This window comes from Mustela lutreola, chromosome 9, assembly GCF_030435805.1.
Source record: "Mustela lutreola isolate mMusLut2 chromosome 9, mMusLut2.pri, whole genome shotgun sequence".
Taxonomy (NCBI): Eukaryota; Metazoa; Chordata; class Mammalia; order Carnivora; family Mustelidae; genus Mustela; species Mustela lutreola.
Window position 1 is genome coordinate 56850245 of NC_081298.1, and position 13270 is coordinate 56863514.

A 13270-nucleotide genomic window follows, 5' to 3' on the forward strand; every position below is an offset into this window, starting at 1 on the left:
TTTAGCCAGGAACATAACGTATGTCTCCATTAAGTCTTCTTTAATATTCCTCAGCAAAGTTTGACAGTCCCTTGCTTAGGTCCTGAACATTTGTTATATTTCTTATTTTATAAAAGTTTAAGTTTGTTATATATACTACTAAATATGTAATTTAAATAAAAATAATTTCTGATTAGTTATTGCCAGAATATGTAAAAGTTTTTGCTTTTTATACGTTTATTTTATAAATGGCTATCTTGCTGAAGTTATGTAAAAATCTTACAGTTCCTAGGTAATCACATCATCTGCACATGATGTTTTTTTCCTCCTTTCCCAAAGTTACACTTCCTCAGTGGACTCCTTTATTCCTCATAACTTAAGCATGTATATAGTGCTTAATAGTAAATTTGTTACTGATTTCATATTCTTTAAGTACACTGTAATAATTTTTATCAGGGATATAAATTGAATTATACAATTTTAGGCATTTATTAAGACAATGATTAATGGTTTTCTTCCTTTACTCTAAAAATATGATAAAATATCCTTTTCTTTTAAAAAAAATTATTTAATTTAATTAACATATACTGTATTATTAGTTTCAGAGGTAGAATTTAGTAATAACACATATTTTTCCTACAAAAAGCAAAACTTGTATTTCTAGAATGCACACTAGCCTACATGGTCATGGAATGTTCTAGTGATAAATGGTTGGTATTGATTTGCTCATAATTCTTTAGACATTTCAATCGATTTAATTCTTTTCTATTCCTTTGTCAATTTTTGGTCCTGGGTTCACACTAACTGTATAAAATGAATTAGGATGCTTCTGCACTCTGGGACAATTTACTCTTGGACGATTTAAATATTTCCTCCTTGAAATGATAAAACAATTTGCCTATAAAAAACCTGGACTTGGGTGCCTGGGTGTTTCAGTGGGTTAAGCCGCTGCCTTCGGCTCAGGTCATGATCTCAGGGTCCTGGGATCGAGTCCCGCATCGGGCTCTCTGCTCAGCAGGGAGTCTGCTTCCTCCTCTCTCTCTCTCTCTGCCTGCCTCTCTGCCTACTTGTGATCTCTCTCTGTCAAATAAATAAATAAAATCTTTAAAAAAAAAAAAAAACAAAAACAAACACCTGGACTTGATGTTACTTTTAAAAAGAACAGATCCATAATTCATCAAAGACGTCAATGATTTTCTACTATAGATTTCTTGATAAGTTGTTTTCTAGAAAATATTTCATCTAGATTTTCCAATTTTTCAGCAGAGGATAATACAGAATTTATAATTTAAAAACACATTTTTATTTATCCTAATAAATATTTTTGTTCTTTACATGTTTCTCGGCTTCTATTTTTTGCTATGACTATTTTATTTTTCTTCTTCATGTTCTGAGAATATTTATCCTACCTTTAATTTTAATAGTAGTTACCTCAACATTTTCCAAAAGCATTCCTTTATCCTTCATTTCTCTATCAAAGTTACTTCTGAAATGGAACATTTGGACAAAACATTCAAAACATTCAACATTTCTGATGAAAATATACAAAATTTTACCCATGAGCTCCTCCATCTGTACCTCAATCTCAGGACCACGTTAATTCTTAGTTTTTAACATCAGTTAATACAGTTTACCCAAATACCGCTAAATGATTGCTGTTCCCACTATCTATCCTTTTGAAGAATTTAACATTTCTCTCCATTTTATAAAGAGATTTACAATTATTTAAATTTATTTATGTTTAAATGGTTTCAGTTCCACTACAGTCTTTTGGTATGAGGTGGATTTAATAATCCCAACTTTCTTTCGTGTCTAAATGGGTTGGAATCATCTAAGTACCTTCTTTTCTCAAGAAAAGGTATAATTTCTGAACACTTGCATATCTGAAAATGTCTTTCTTTCACTGTCTTCACCTGTGAAGGCATCATCATGAGGTATAAATTCTTGGATTAAAAACTTCCTTCTCTAAAATGCGATGGGGTAGTTTCCTATCAACACCTGGCACGGCACAAGGCTGGCTTGGTTTTTCTTCTCTTACAGGTTACTGGCTTTTGTTTGTTCTTGCCTTTATCCTCATAATTTAATACTTTAAATTATAATTTGTGTCTAAATTACAGGATGTGTCTAATTATAGAATGCTTTTCTCAATGATCTTTCTGGAACATGATGAGTTCTTTCAATCTCTACATGAAGATCTTTCTTTGGTCCCCCCAAATCTTTATTCATTCTATCTTTGAAATGCTTCTGCTCTACCTGTTCTGTTCTCTTTAAGAAACATCAAACACTCCATGGTAAAGTGCCAACCTTTGTTCTACCTTCAACTATCCACTCTCTTGTCGGTACCATCTTCAGGTGCTCTGCATTCTGAGAGTTGCTTTTTGTGTGTGTGTGACACTGATTCTATCTTCTGAAGTGTCTGCTGTGCATTTTTGCTTCTGCATACTTCAGTTCCTATAAGTGTCACCATGCTCACCTTAGCCTGTTCTCTCTTTATGGCTTTCTGTTTCTGCTTCACAAGTAGCATACTTTCTTATAGTCTTTTGAAGAGACCAAAAGTTTCCTGAAAATTTCACCCAGTTTCTGGAAATGAGATTATATAGTCACAGAGCATAATTTTATAAGTGTTTAGGACCATGCTCCTTCTTTTTGTTCTGCAGTATTTTGCCCAAAGTCTCACCAAACCTCTGCCTCACCCAGACTTGTGGCTATTTCACTCCTCTTTGGCTATAGCAAGACATATCACTGGGTGTTGGGACTAAGATTTTTTTGTTTATTTTTCAGTTTTTTTTTTTAAACTTCTGTTGTACGCATATACTTTGGTGATAATTGTTTTGGAAAAAAATAAAAATAGAAAAAATTCTTTTTTTAAAGTACTCTGAACAGCACAATAAAAAAATCACTTTTGTGAATCTAGTTTCTATACAAAAGTTATAATATGAAGATGGCAAGTTAGAAGTTATGGATTTTTGCTTCTGAAAGGGGAAATTGCTAACACGTTAAGAAAGAATGACAACATGATCTAATCCTCTTTCCCACACAAACACCAATTTTATTCCAAATAATCACATAATTTAAAAATTTTCCTAAAACACTCTTACAAAAAGTAACCCCACTGTCATTAATTCTGGAAATTCCATTTTCTACATTAGTAGTACTTACTAAGTACTACTACTGATTCAGTTCAACTTAGTACTTACTAAGTTGAACTGAATCAGTCCAAAAAGTCCACAGCTTCTATAGATTTCATTTTAAAAGTTAAAAAAAAATCTACTTTTCATGATAAATGACGCTACTGATAACTTTACTTGGTAGACTTTTAGTTACTTTGGTAATTTTCACAATCTTACAAATAAGAAACAACATACCATATACATAAAATAATAATAAGCCAGTCTAATGGCTTGCATTGGAGGCCAGGGAGTTGCATTTTGTCAAACCCAAATTGAACAGAGTTGAATTTAGGTTAATACAGAGAAAGGCATGCTCTGGATGTGTTGTCCTTTGTAATTCTTGAAGCATCAGATGAATAGTAAAAAGTTCAAAGAGCTTCTTGTTACTCCTGTAAGAGAATAAGTACATTAACTTAGCGCACACTCTCAGGGAGTTTATCTGAAATGACAAGGAGAGATCATTTACTTGTAAATGTGAGCAAATGGCAACTGGTTCCAACATAGAGCAGAACATAGGTTAACTAAAGGATTAATACGCCAAGACAAACAAAACAGACTTTAGGAGATAAGTTTAAAGTCGCAAAGTATTCAAAGAAGAAGAGAATATGCTTTATAATCCTGAAAACTGCACCTTAGTCACCATTAAAATGCTTGAGAATATTTTTTTCCCCTCACAGTTAGAAAGAAAAATACTTGATCATCTTATTTTAAGTAAGTAGCAGAGTACTGGGTTACTTTCTGGCTTAGCTCCAACATACCTTTTCAATTATCCTCCTTCCAATAATGAGTCAGTAATTTGATTTTCAATCAGAATATATCTGAAATATATTTCTTATTTCCTTGTCTCCATGTATTTACGTCTTGAAAGAGATTATCAAATAACTTATGTAACCACCCACTTAATGCAAAACGATTCACATCTCTGTGCTATTAAAGCTTTATTTTAAGACCTTCTTGCGCATTATTCCCCACCCTCTTGCTGGAGCTTTGCTCTAGCTCTCCTTCTGAAATGAACGTAAGCTATAACACACATCAATAGTAAAATTATTTGGCTCAAGGGAGTACATTAAAAAAACAACTCTGAGACTACATAAAAAAATCCCACAAATTAAGAGCTAAGACCCAATTAAACTTAAGTAATGTTACTACAGCTTCGTGGCACCACAGGTAAATTATAACAGGTCTTCCTGAGAATTCACCAAATACAAATCAAGACAACCATGATACAGTCAGTCTGCAAATGAAGGAAGACAATGAACTGATAAGCTTAACTGATGCCAGTCCAAAACTTGCTGAGTATGAGATTACAATTTGACAATTAATAATTTACTGTGATGTGATATTGTATGCTAGGCAGCAAGGAGAACATATGGACCCACTGTCACATATCTACAAATAATTTTAAGAGGTGTTGTATTTACTATTCAAGTATACTGAGGTCTGGTAAAACACCAAAGTTCACGCCATGCAAATCACAGGTGAGGGGAAAGGGAAGGGGCAGAGGAGCTAAACAAGACCGAAATTTTACTGTTATAAACATGAGATGAGACAGGTGTTTAATTTGCCTCAAAAGAAACATGAGACTCTACCAAGATTAAGAAAATAAAGCTTAAAATCTATGTTCTTTATTTATAATTTAGTAACTGGTTATATCAATGTTTGCATCAGAGGAAAAGAAGAAAAAATGCAAAAAGAATTATAATAAAATCCAATTAGTGGCATAACAAGCCCATGGTTATTTCCTAAAATAAAACCAGTTACCAGTTATCATTTTAAATCTCTCCTGCTTGCTTCATTTTCATTCCCTAAATTCAGTTCAGTACATCAATAGGATCTGTAGATAGACAAGACTTTTAATATCTCTTTTAATTTTCACCTGTGGTTTTACAGAGTATCAGTGTGCAGTAATTCACTCTGATACTGCCACATGGATGCTAAAAACTGCTCTTTGTTTTTGCATACTCTGTGGTATAACCTTAGATATAAGGTTCATTTAGCAGAAATGAATTACAGAAACAAGACATTCCTAGATAATGCTCTAATTCTCATTTGTCATTCCAAATGTATCTTAGACATGCATTAATATATCATGAATCTCAAGATTCTATATTTACTGGAACCTGTAACTTAATAAACAAAGTTGATTCAGTATAGGATTCAGAAAGGCCTAAATGATTGCAATAAAAGATCTTCCAAAAAAAAAATCTTAGGAAACAAAAATGTTCTTACTTTATTTTGGAAAGTTTCTGCAGAATAATACTGAGCTTTTCTAGTATTTGAAGATCAAGTTTTGGGGTTCGAAGTAGCACAGAGCAAGTACGAAAAAATAAAGTGTTGCTACAGGCTTCCAGGAAAGGCTGCAAGGATTCTGCAAAACAAATCACCAGTGCTTCGCTGTTAGGGTGTAGCTAAAAGGAAACTGATAACAAACCAGAACTATGTAAGGTATTCATAAATACTAATTTGGATTTTCATTCTTTTCACACTTAAACTTTGAGCAAAAATACCTTCATTTGAAAAATGAAAATCTCCATTGGCTCTTGTTGAACAATGTAAACCAAAGATAAGACTATTTTCCCTAATATCCAACTTCCACTAGATAGTATTTAGCAGAAATCCCATGTTTGGAAGAATGGGGAAAGATCATTTCTTCAAAAAGTTCCTAACAGTAGGCTGAGTTTAAATAATTAACAATAAGAAATATTTGTGGATAGCAATCTTTTTAAAAACCTTACATTTAAGAATTTCATTTAAGTGTCAGTGACAATTTACATAATCAATGACTAGGGAATAACTTTTATTTTTGTAGAATATTTTATTTTTTAGTTTTTTTAAATTTTATTTTTTTCGGTGTTCCAAGATTCATTGTTTATGTACCACACCCAGCGTTCCATGCAATACATGCCCTCCTTAATAGTGGGTTACCCATCCCCCCACCCTCTCCCCTCTAAGAAGATGTGGTCCATATATGCAAATGGGATATTACTCAGCCATCAGAAAGGATGAATACCCAACTTTTGTATCAACATGGAAGGGACTGGAGATTATGCTGGTGAAATAAGTCAAGCAGAGAAAGTCAATTATCATATGGTTTCACTTACTTGTGGGACATAAGGAATAACATGGAGAACATTAAGAGAAGGAAAGGAAAAGTGAATTGGGGGAAATTGGAGGGGGAGAGGAACCATGAGAGACTGTGGACTCTGGAAATAACTCTTTAAGGACAAAAGCCAAAGGGTGAAAAGATTCATAAAAGGTTGAAAAATTTTACAAAGTATAAAATTGTATTGCCTATTAAAAAAAGTTACAAAATTTAAAAGGCAAAAGCTCTAAAAGACAAAAGCAAAACAAAAGGGAAATGTCAAACTTGAAGCAGAGACACTAAGAGGAAATCCCCTTGTAATATATTTACTAGAAGACTGATAATGTTAAAAGAAGCTCTTATAAATTATTAAGAAAAAGATGGACCGAATATTTTTAGTAATGAACAAAGGGCACAAGCAAAAAATCACAATGGAATAAATACAGAAAAAATATTCAACCTCAGTAGGAATAAAATAATTAGAATTGACAGATTTGTATCAAAAGGCTTATAAGCAGGTATATTCTTTGATTCAGCAATTTTGCCTCTAAAACTGTGTCTGAATCTAATTTATGCAAAGGTTTGAGAATAAGGGCCACAGTAAAGTTTGCAATAGTTAAAACTAAAAGATCTGTTAAAGTGGTTATGAGTTGAATACAATAATGCATAAAAATGCTTTGTAAGGTGTAAATCACTAATAATGGTAATTAGGAAACTTGAAAAGAAGCAAAAATCATAGAAAAATAATAAATTATGGCCTTTACAGTAGTTAAATTCCTATGTAAAAAGGCTCTGTAAAATTCAGAGGAGTGAATACAGGACTTTATTTCACACAGATAAATAAGTCAATAACAAAAAGGACAAAGGACATAAAAATATGATAGCTATGTATTCATCATTCTTTTTGAATCTATAAGCACAGCTTAAAAGGCTGTCTTTACTGAGTAAAGTAAACTATTCAATAATGAAACCAACAAAATCCACACTAGTAAAGTCAGAGCAATGTTGTGGTAACAGAAAATGAAAGGTGGTGCATGCTAGCAGTGGAATGCAAGAGCAATGGTCACCTGTCCTCTGCATTTTACCAAGTAGTAAAAAGTAGGAGGAAAAAATGTAATACTACCCCCACAGCACTCTAACCCAAGTACGGACTACACTTAGTTCACCAAAAGTCGTGTGTGTGTGTGTGTGTGTGTGTGCGCGCACGTGCGTGCATGTACATGTATGTATCTCAGTTACAGAATCTTCTTAGAGAATGAAAATGTAGGTTACAAATATAGCACACATAATCTACAAAGAACATTTATTACTACTTTTTTAAAGTAAGCTCCACACCTTGCATGGAGACCAACAACCCCGAGATCAAGAATCAGAGGCTTAACCAATGGAGCCAGCTATCATTAGAAATGGACTAACTGATATTTCAAGCTGCTTCATTAAAACTGACAGTCTTCTTTTTTCAGATCCTGACACATATGATTTATGTCAACTCTGAACAAGAAAGGTAACTATATTACATGACTAACAGATTTTAATTTTAAAGCAGCGGATAAAGAACAATCATGTAAGTCACTACCAGAAAGTCCACTGAGGGTTCTTAATATACCGACAATCTATAATATTGATATACAATATGTTCTCAATTTAAAAACCTAAAAACCACATTAAAAAGTTACAATGTTTTTTTTGTACAGTTGACCCTTGAACAATTTGAGTTTGAACTACATAGGCCCATGTATACACAATTTTTTCCTCAATAAATAGAGTACTGTAGATGAATTTTTTCTTCCTTATGATGTTCACCTGATGTTCTTTAGCTTTGTTATAAGAATATAGCATATAATACATGACATAAAAATAATATATGTAACATAAAATAATACATATAACATAAAAAATATGTGTTAATACTGTTCATGTTATCAGAAAGGCCTCAACAATGATCTCAAGATTTTATTTATTTATTTGACAGACAGAGATCACAAGTAGGCAGAGGGGCAGAGAGAGAGAAGAGGAAGCAGGCACCCTACGGAGCTGAGAGCCCGATGCGGGGCTCAATCCCAGGACCCTGGGATCATGACCTGAGCCGAAGGCAGAGGTTTTAACCCGCTGAACCACCCAGACGCCCCAAATAAAATCTTAAAAAAAAAAAAAAAAAAAAAAAGTGAACTCCCTTGTATGACCTATATAATGGAAAAGAGCCAAGACCATCCAAAAACTTTAATATATCAGCACATTTAAAATGTGAAGCTTATAAAGGTCTTTTAGAAGTAAAGTAGATTCACTAGTTTGATTTCCAACCATACTTTTAAATCTATGAGAAAGGCATAAAAAGAAAGAAAATTCTGATATTCTTATATGCATTGTGTTAGGTTTAACTCTAAGACTGAAACACTGCAGTTTTAACATTTTTTCATTACTCCGATGTTCAGATACATCTTTTATGCTTAGAAGAACTTTAATTTGAATAAAGGTGGCTAGTACAAAAGTGTGTGGGGGGGGAATTGAAGACCCAATAAGCCAGATGACTTGTCTTCTAAAATTCATGTAACACAGGATAAATTACTTAGCATGATTCCTACATTCTTCACTAATTCACTGATTCCTACATTAAAATGGGAAGATAAAAATGGTTGATAAAATTTCTCTCCCCTAATACTTAGTCATAAGGATTAAAACTTTAAAGCAAAAAAAACCCCCCCAAACCCTCACCAACAACAACCAAAAAAGGGGCAGAAGTTGAAGTCACAAACCTTAAAAAATGTTCTAGGATATAAACAAAGTTATAGAGTGGGAAGAGTTAGAAATGTGGCCAGGGTCCACCCCTCCTTAACAATATCTTCCATATCATATACTGGGGTTAACAAAACCTTGGGAATTCTTACTAACACAGCCCCCAAACCTGAAGAAGAACAAACTAAACAGCTGTTGTTACCTTTTCAATCTTCTGACTGGAAAACAGAGAAAGGGGCTGGCTTCCAGGGTCTATCTGAAAATAATGTTCCTGAGTACAGACTGCAGTATAGTGTAGAAGCCAGTCTAAAGCCAAAAGAATTTCTCTGTGAGAACAGGATACTCATACCGCCCACTTTCCTAACGTGAAATGAACCAAACAAGATATTTAGTCAAATCTCAGAAGTAAGAACAGTCCTGAGAATCTAACAGCATGTTATTAATACACCCATGGGGCACTGAAAAAACATATATATTAAGGAAAATGGCTTTTAAACTGTAGCTTGGAAGGGAGAAAATGAAAACTGGACTTGGCTATGGTAGTATGAAGAGAGAGCCCCATGCCTTCTATGAGGACACACAGAAAATGTGGACATGGAGGTCCAACTGAAAACAAGAGGAGAAACAGCATGGCAACATGGCATACATATTACATAAATCAATCAATCAGTCAATCAATCAATCAATAAGAAAGGATTATGGCAATGTACAAGACAATAAAATGTAAAAGAAAACACAACTCAAAAAACAGAACAGATTTCCATAAGACTTTTGAATTATATATTAACCTAATAAAAACATGGCTAGACAATAAGAAAAGATGATCAACAAAAAGATTTTTAAAAGACAAAATTTAAAAACCACCATTAAAAAATGTATATTTAGGGGTGCCTAGTTCAGTTGATTAAGTATCTAACTTGACCTCAGGGTTGTGAGTTCAAGCCCCACCTTGGGCTCCACGCTGGGTATGGAGCCTACTTAAGCAAACAAACAAACAAAAAACCCTGATAAATCACAAAACTGAAATAATATAGCTGAAAATTTGATTACTATCATAAAAATTTGAGATAATCCTAAATCATACCAATGAAAATGCTATAAAGAAATAATCAGAAAGAAACCAAGATATGGAAGACTATCAAAAAAAGATCCAAAAAAGGATAATTTGTATTCTTGATATCAAGTTAATAAAATAATACATATTGCAGTTTATCCTTGAACAACATAGGGTTTATGGTGCTGACCCCTCCCAACCCTACACAGTCAAAAATCTGTGTACAGAGGGAGAGGCAGGATGGCGGAGAGATAGGAGATCCTGTTTCAACCAGTCACCCTAAAGTGAGCTAAATATCTACCAGAACACTCTGAATACACATGAGATGTAGGATTATACACTTCTGGATCTCTAAGGTGGTGGAAGACGCCAGTGAAAAGGTAAAACACAGTGGGAATGTTCGGACTGATATCAGAAGATAAACAGAAGGGGAAGGGAGCCACCAGAAGCAACCCACTGGAAAGTAATACCCCAATATGAGAGTGCCCTGTGATTGGGGACCAGCATTAACTTGGAGTCTGGTTAAAAGCACTCAAAGAAATTCCTTAGATACAGAGGAAAGCCCATTAGAATAACGTCAGACCTGTCCACAGAAATCTGGCAAGCCAGAAAGGGCTGGCAAGACATATTCAGGGCACTAAATGAGAAGAACATGCAGCCAAGGATACTTTATACAGCAAGGCTGACGCTCAAAATGAATGGAGAGATAAAGAACTTCTAAGACTGGCAAGGTTTATAAGAGTATGTGACCACCAAGGTGGCACCACAAGAAATATTAAGGGGGGTTCTATAAAAGAAGAAAGAACCCAAGAGTGACATAGAACAGAAATTTACAGAGACAATGTATAGAAACAAGGGCTTTACAGGCAACATGATGTCAATAAAAACTTACTTTCAATAATCACTCCCAACGTGAAAGGCCTACATGCTCTCATAAAATGGCACAGGGTTGCAGACTAGATAAAATAATAGGACCTGTCCATATGATGTCTACAAGAGACATCATATGTAAAGATGCATCCAGACTGAAAGTGAAGGGATGGAGAACTATCTTCCATGCCAATGGGCCTCAAAAGAAAGCTGGGGTAGTGATTCTCACATCAGATAAATTAGATTTTAAACCAAAGACTGCAGTCAGAGATAAAGAAGGACATGACATCATTCTTAAAGGATCTATCCACCAAGAAAATCTAATAATTGTAAGTATTTATGCCCCCAATACAGAAGCAGCCAACTACATAAGCCAACTGTTAAGATAGTCATACTGATACTAATACATTAATAGTAGGGGATCTTAACATCTCTAAGTAACAGAGAGATCATCGAAGCAGAAAATCAATAGAGAAATAAAAGCATTGAATGACACATTGGACCAGATGGACCTCAGAGATATATACAGAACATTCCACCCTAAAACAACAGAATACTAGTTCTTCTCGAGTGTACATAGAACTTACTCCAGAACAGACCACATACTGGGTCACAAATCAGGGCTCAACTGAAACCAAAAGATTGAGATTATTCCCCACATATTCTTAGACCACAATGTTTTGAAACTGGACCTCAGCCACAAGAAAAAGTTTGGAAGGAATTCGAATACTTGGAAGCTAAAGGCCACCCTGCTTAAGAATGTTTGGATCAACCAGGAAATCAAATAAGAACGTAAACAATTCATGGAAACCAATGAGAATGAAGACACATTGGTCCAAAACCTATGGGATACAGCAAAGGTGGACCTATGGGAGAAATACGTAGCCATCCAAGCCTCCCTCAAAAAAAATAAACTGGGGGCGCCTGGGTGGCTCAGTGGGTTAAGCCGCTGCCTTCGGCTCGGGTCATGATCTCGGGGTCCTGGGATCGAGTCCCGCATCGGGCTCTCTGCTCAGCAGGGAGCCTGCTTCCTTCTCTCTCTCTGCCTGCCTCTCTGCCTATTTGTAATTTCTCTCTGTCAGGTAAATAAATAAAATCTTTAAAAAAAAAAATAAAAAAAAATAAACTGAAATATCCAGAATACACTTGCTCTCTTTACACCTTGAAGAACCAGAAAATCAACAACAAAATAAGCCAACCCCATACACAAGAAGGGAAATAATCAAGATTAGAGCAGAGGTCAATGAGATAGGAACTAGAGATACAGCAGAACACATCAACAAAACTAGAAGCTGGTTTTTTGAAAGAATCAATAAAATCGATAAACCACTGGCCAAACTAATCCAAAAGAAAAGAGAGAGGACCCAAATTAATAAAATTATGAATGAAAAGAAAGAGATTATGACTAACACCAAGGAAACAGAAACAATCATAAGAAATTATTATCAATAGTTATATGCCAATAAGTTAAGCAACCTAGATGAAATGGATGCATTCCTGGAACCTATAAACTTTCAAAACTGAACCAAGAAGAAACTGGCAACCCAAATAGGCCAATATCTAGTTAAGAGATTGAAGCAGTGATCAAAAGCCTCCCAAAAAACAAGAGCCCAGGACCTGGAGAATTCTACCAAACACTCAAAGAAGAAATAATACCTATTCTCCTGAAGCTGTTTCAAAAAACAGAAACAGAAAGAAAACTTCCAGACTCTTTCTATGAAACCAGCATTACCCTGATCCCCAAACCTAGCAAGACCCCATCAAAAAGGAGAATTTCAGACCAAGATCCCTGATGAAAATGGATGCTAAAATTCTCAACAAGATCCTAGCTAATAGGATCCAACAGTACATTAAAAAGATTATCCACCATGACCAGGTGGGATTTATCCATGGGATGCAGGGGTGGTTCAACATTTGCAAATCAAACAATGTGATAGAACAAATCAATAAATGAAGAGAGAAGAACCACATGGTTCTCTCAAATGATGCAGAAAAAGCATTTGACAAGATACGGCATCTGTTCCTGATTAAAACGCTTCAAAGTATAGGAATAGAGGGAACGTTCCTCAACTTCATCAAGTGTAAGAAAAACATGTAATACCCCAGTACGAGAAATATCACAGCAAATATCATCCTCAATGGGGAAAAGCTGACAGCCTTCCCTTTGGGATCAGGAACACAACAAGGATGCCCACTCTCACCACTCTTGTTCAACATAGTATTAGAAGTCCTAGCAACAGCAATCAGACAACAAAGAGAAATAAAAGGTATTCAAATTGGCAATGAAGAAGTCAAACTTTCTCTCTTCACAGATGACATGATACTTTATATGGGAAAGTTTTATTTTGGGTTTATTTGGGTTTTGGGGAAAATCCAAAAGAC

At 34.7% G+C, this 13270-nt stretch overlaps 1 protein-coding gene across 12 annotated transcripts in view; it reads right to left on the reverse strand.

Annotated features, from left to right (window-relative positions):
- Positions 1–3007: 3007 nt before the first annotated feature.
- CCDC138 (coiled-coil domain containing 138) overlaps positions 3008–13270 on the reverse strand; it is a 140501-nt gene continuing 130238 nt past the window's right edge. For 7 of the 12 annotated variants that reach the window (XM_059134282.1, XM_059134280.1, XM_059134279.1 and 4 more), the window contains 2 exons: positions 5379–5517; positions 3008–3538 (listed from right to left, as the gene is read on the reverse strand). In XM_059134282.1, the coding sequence (XP_058990265.1) occupies positions 3373–3538; positions 5379–5517 (305 nt within the window). In that variant the 3' untranslated portion in view covers positions 3008–3372. Of the gene's footprint in view, positions 3539–5378; positions 5518–13270 lie in introns of those variants that run through there. The other 5 variants (XM_059134283.1, XM_059134281.1, XM_059134284.1 and 2 more) reach the window with 4 other exon arrangements.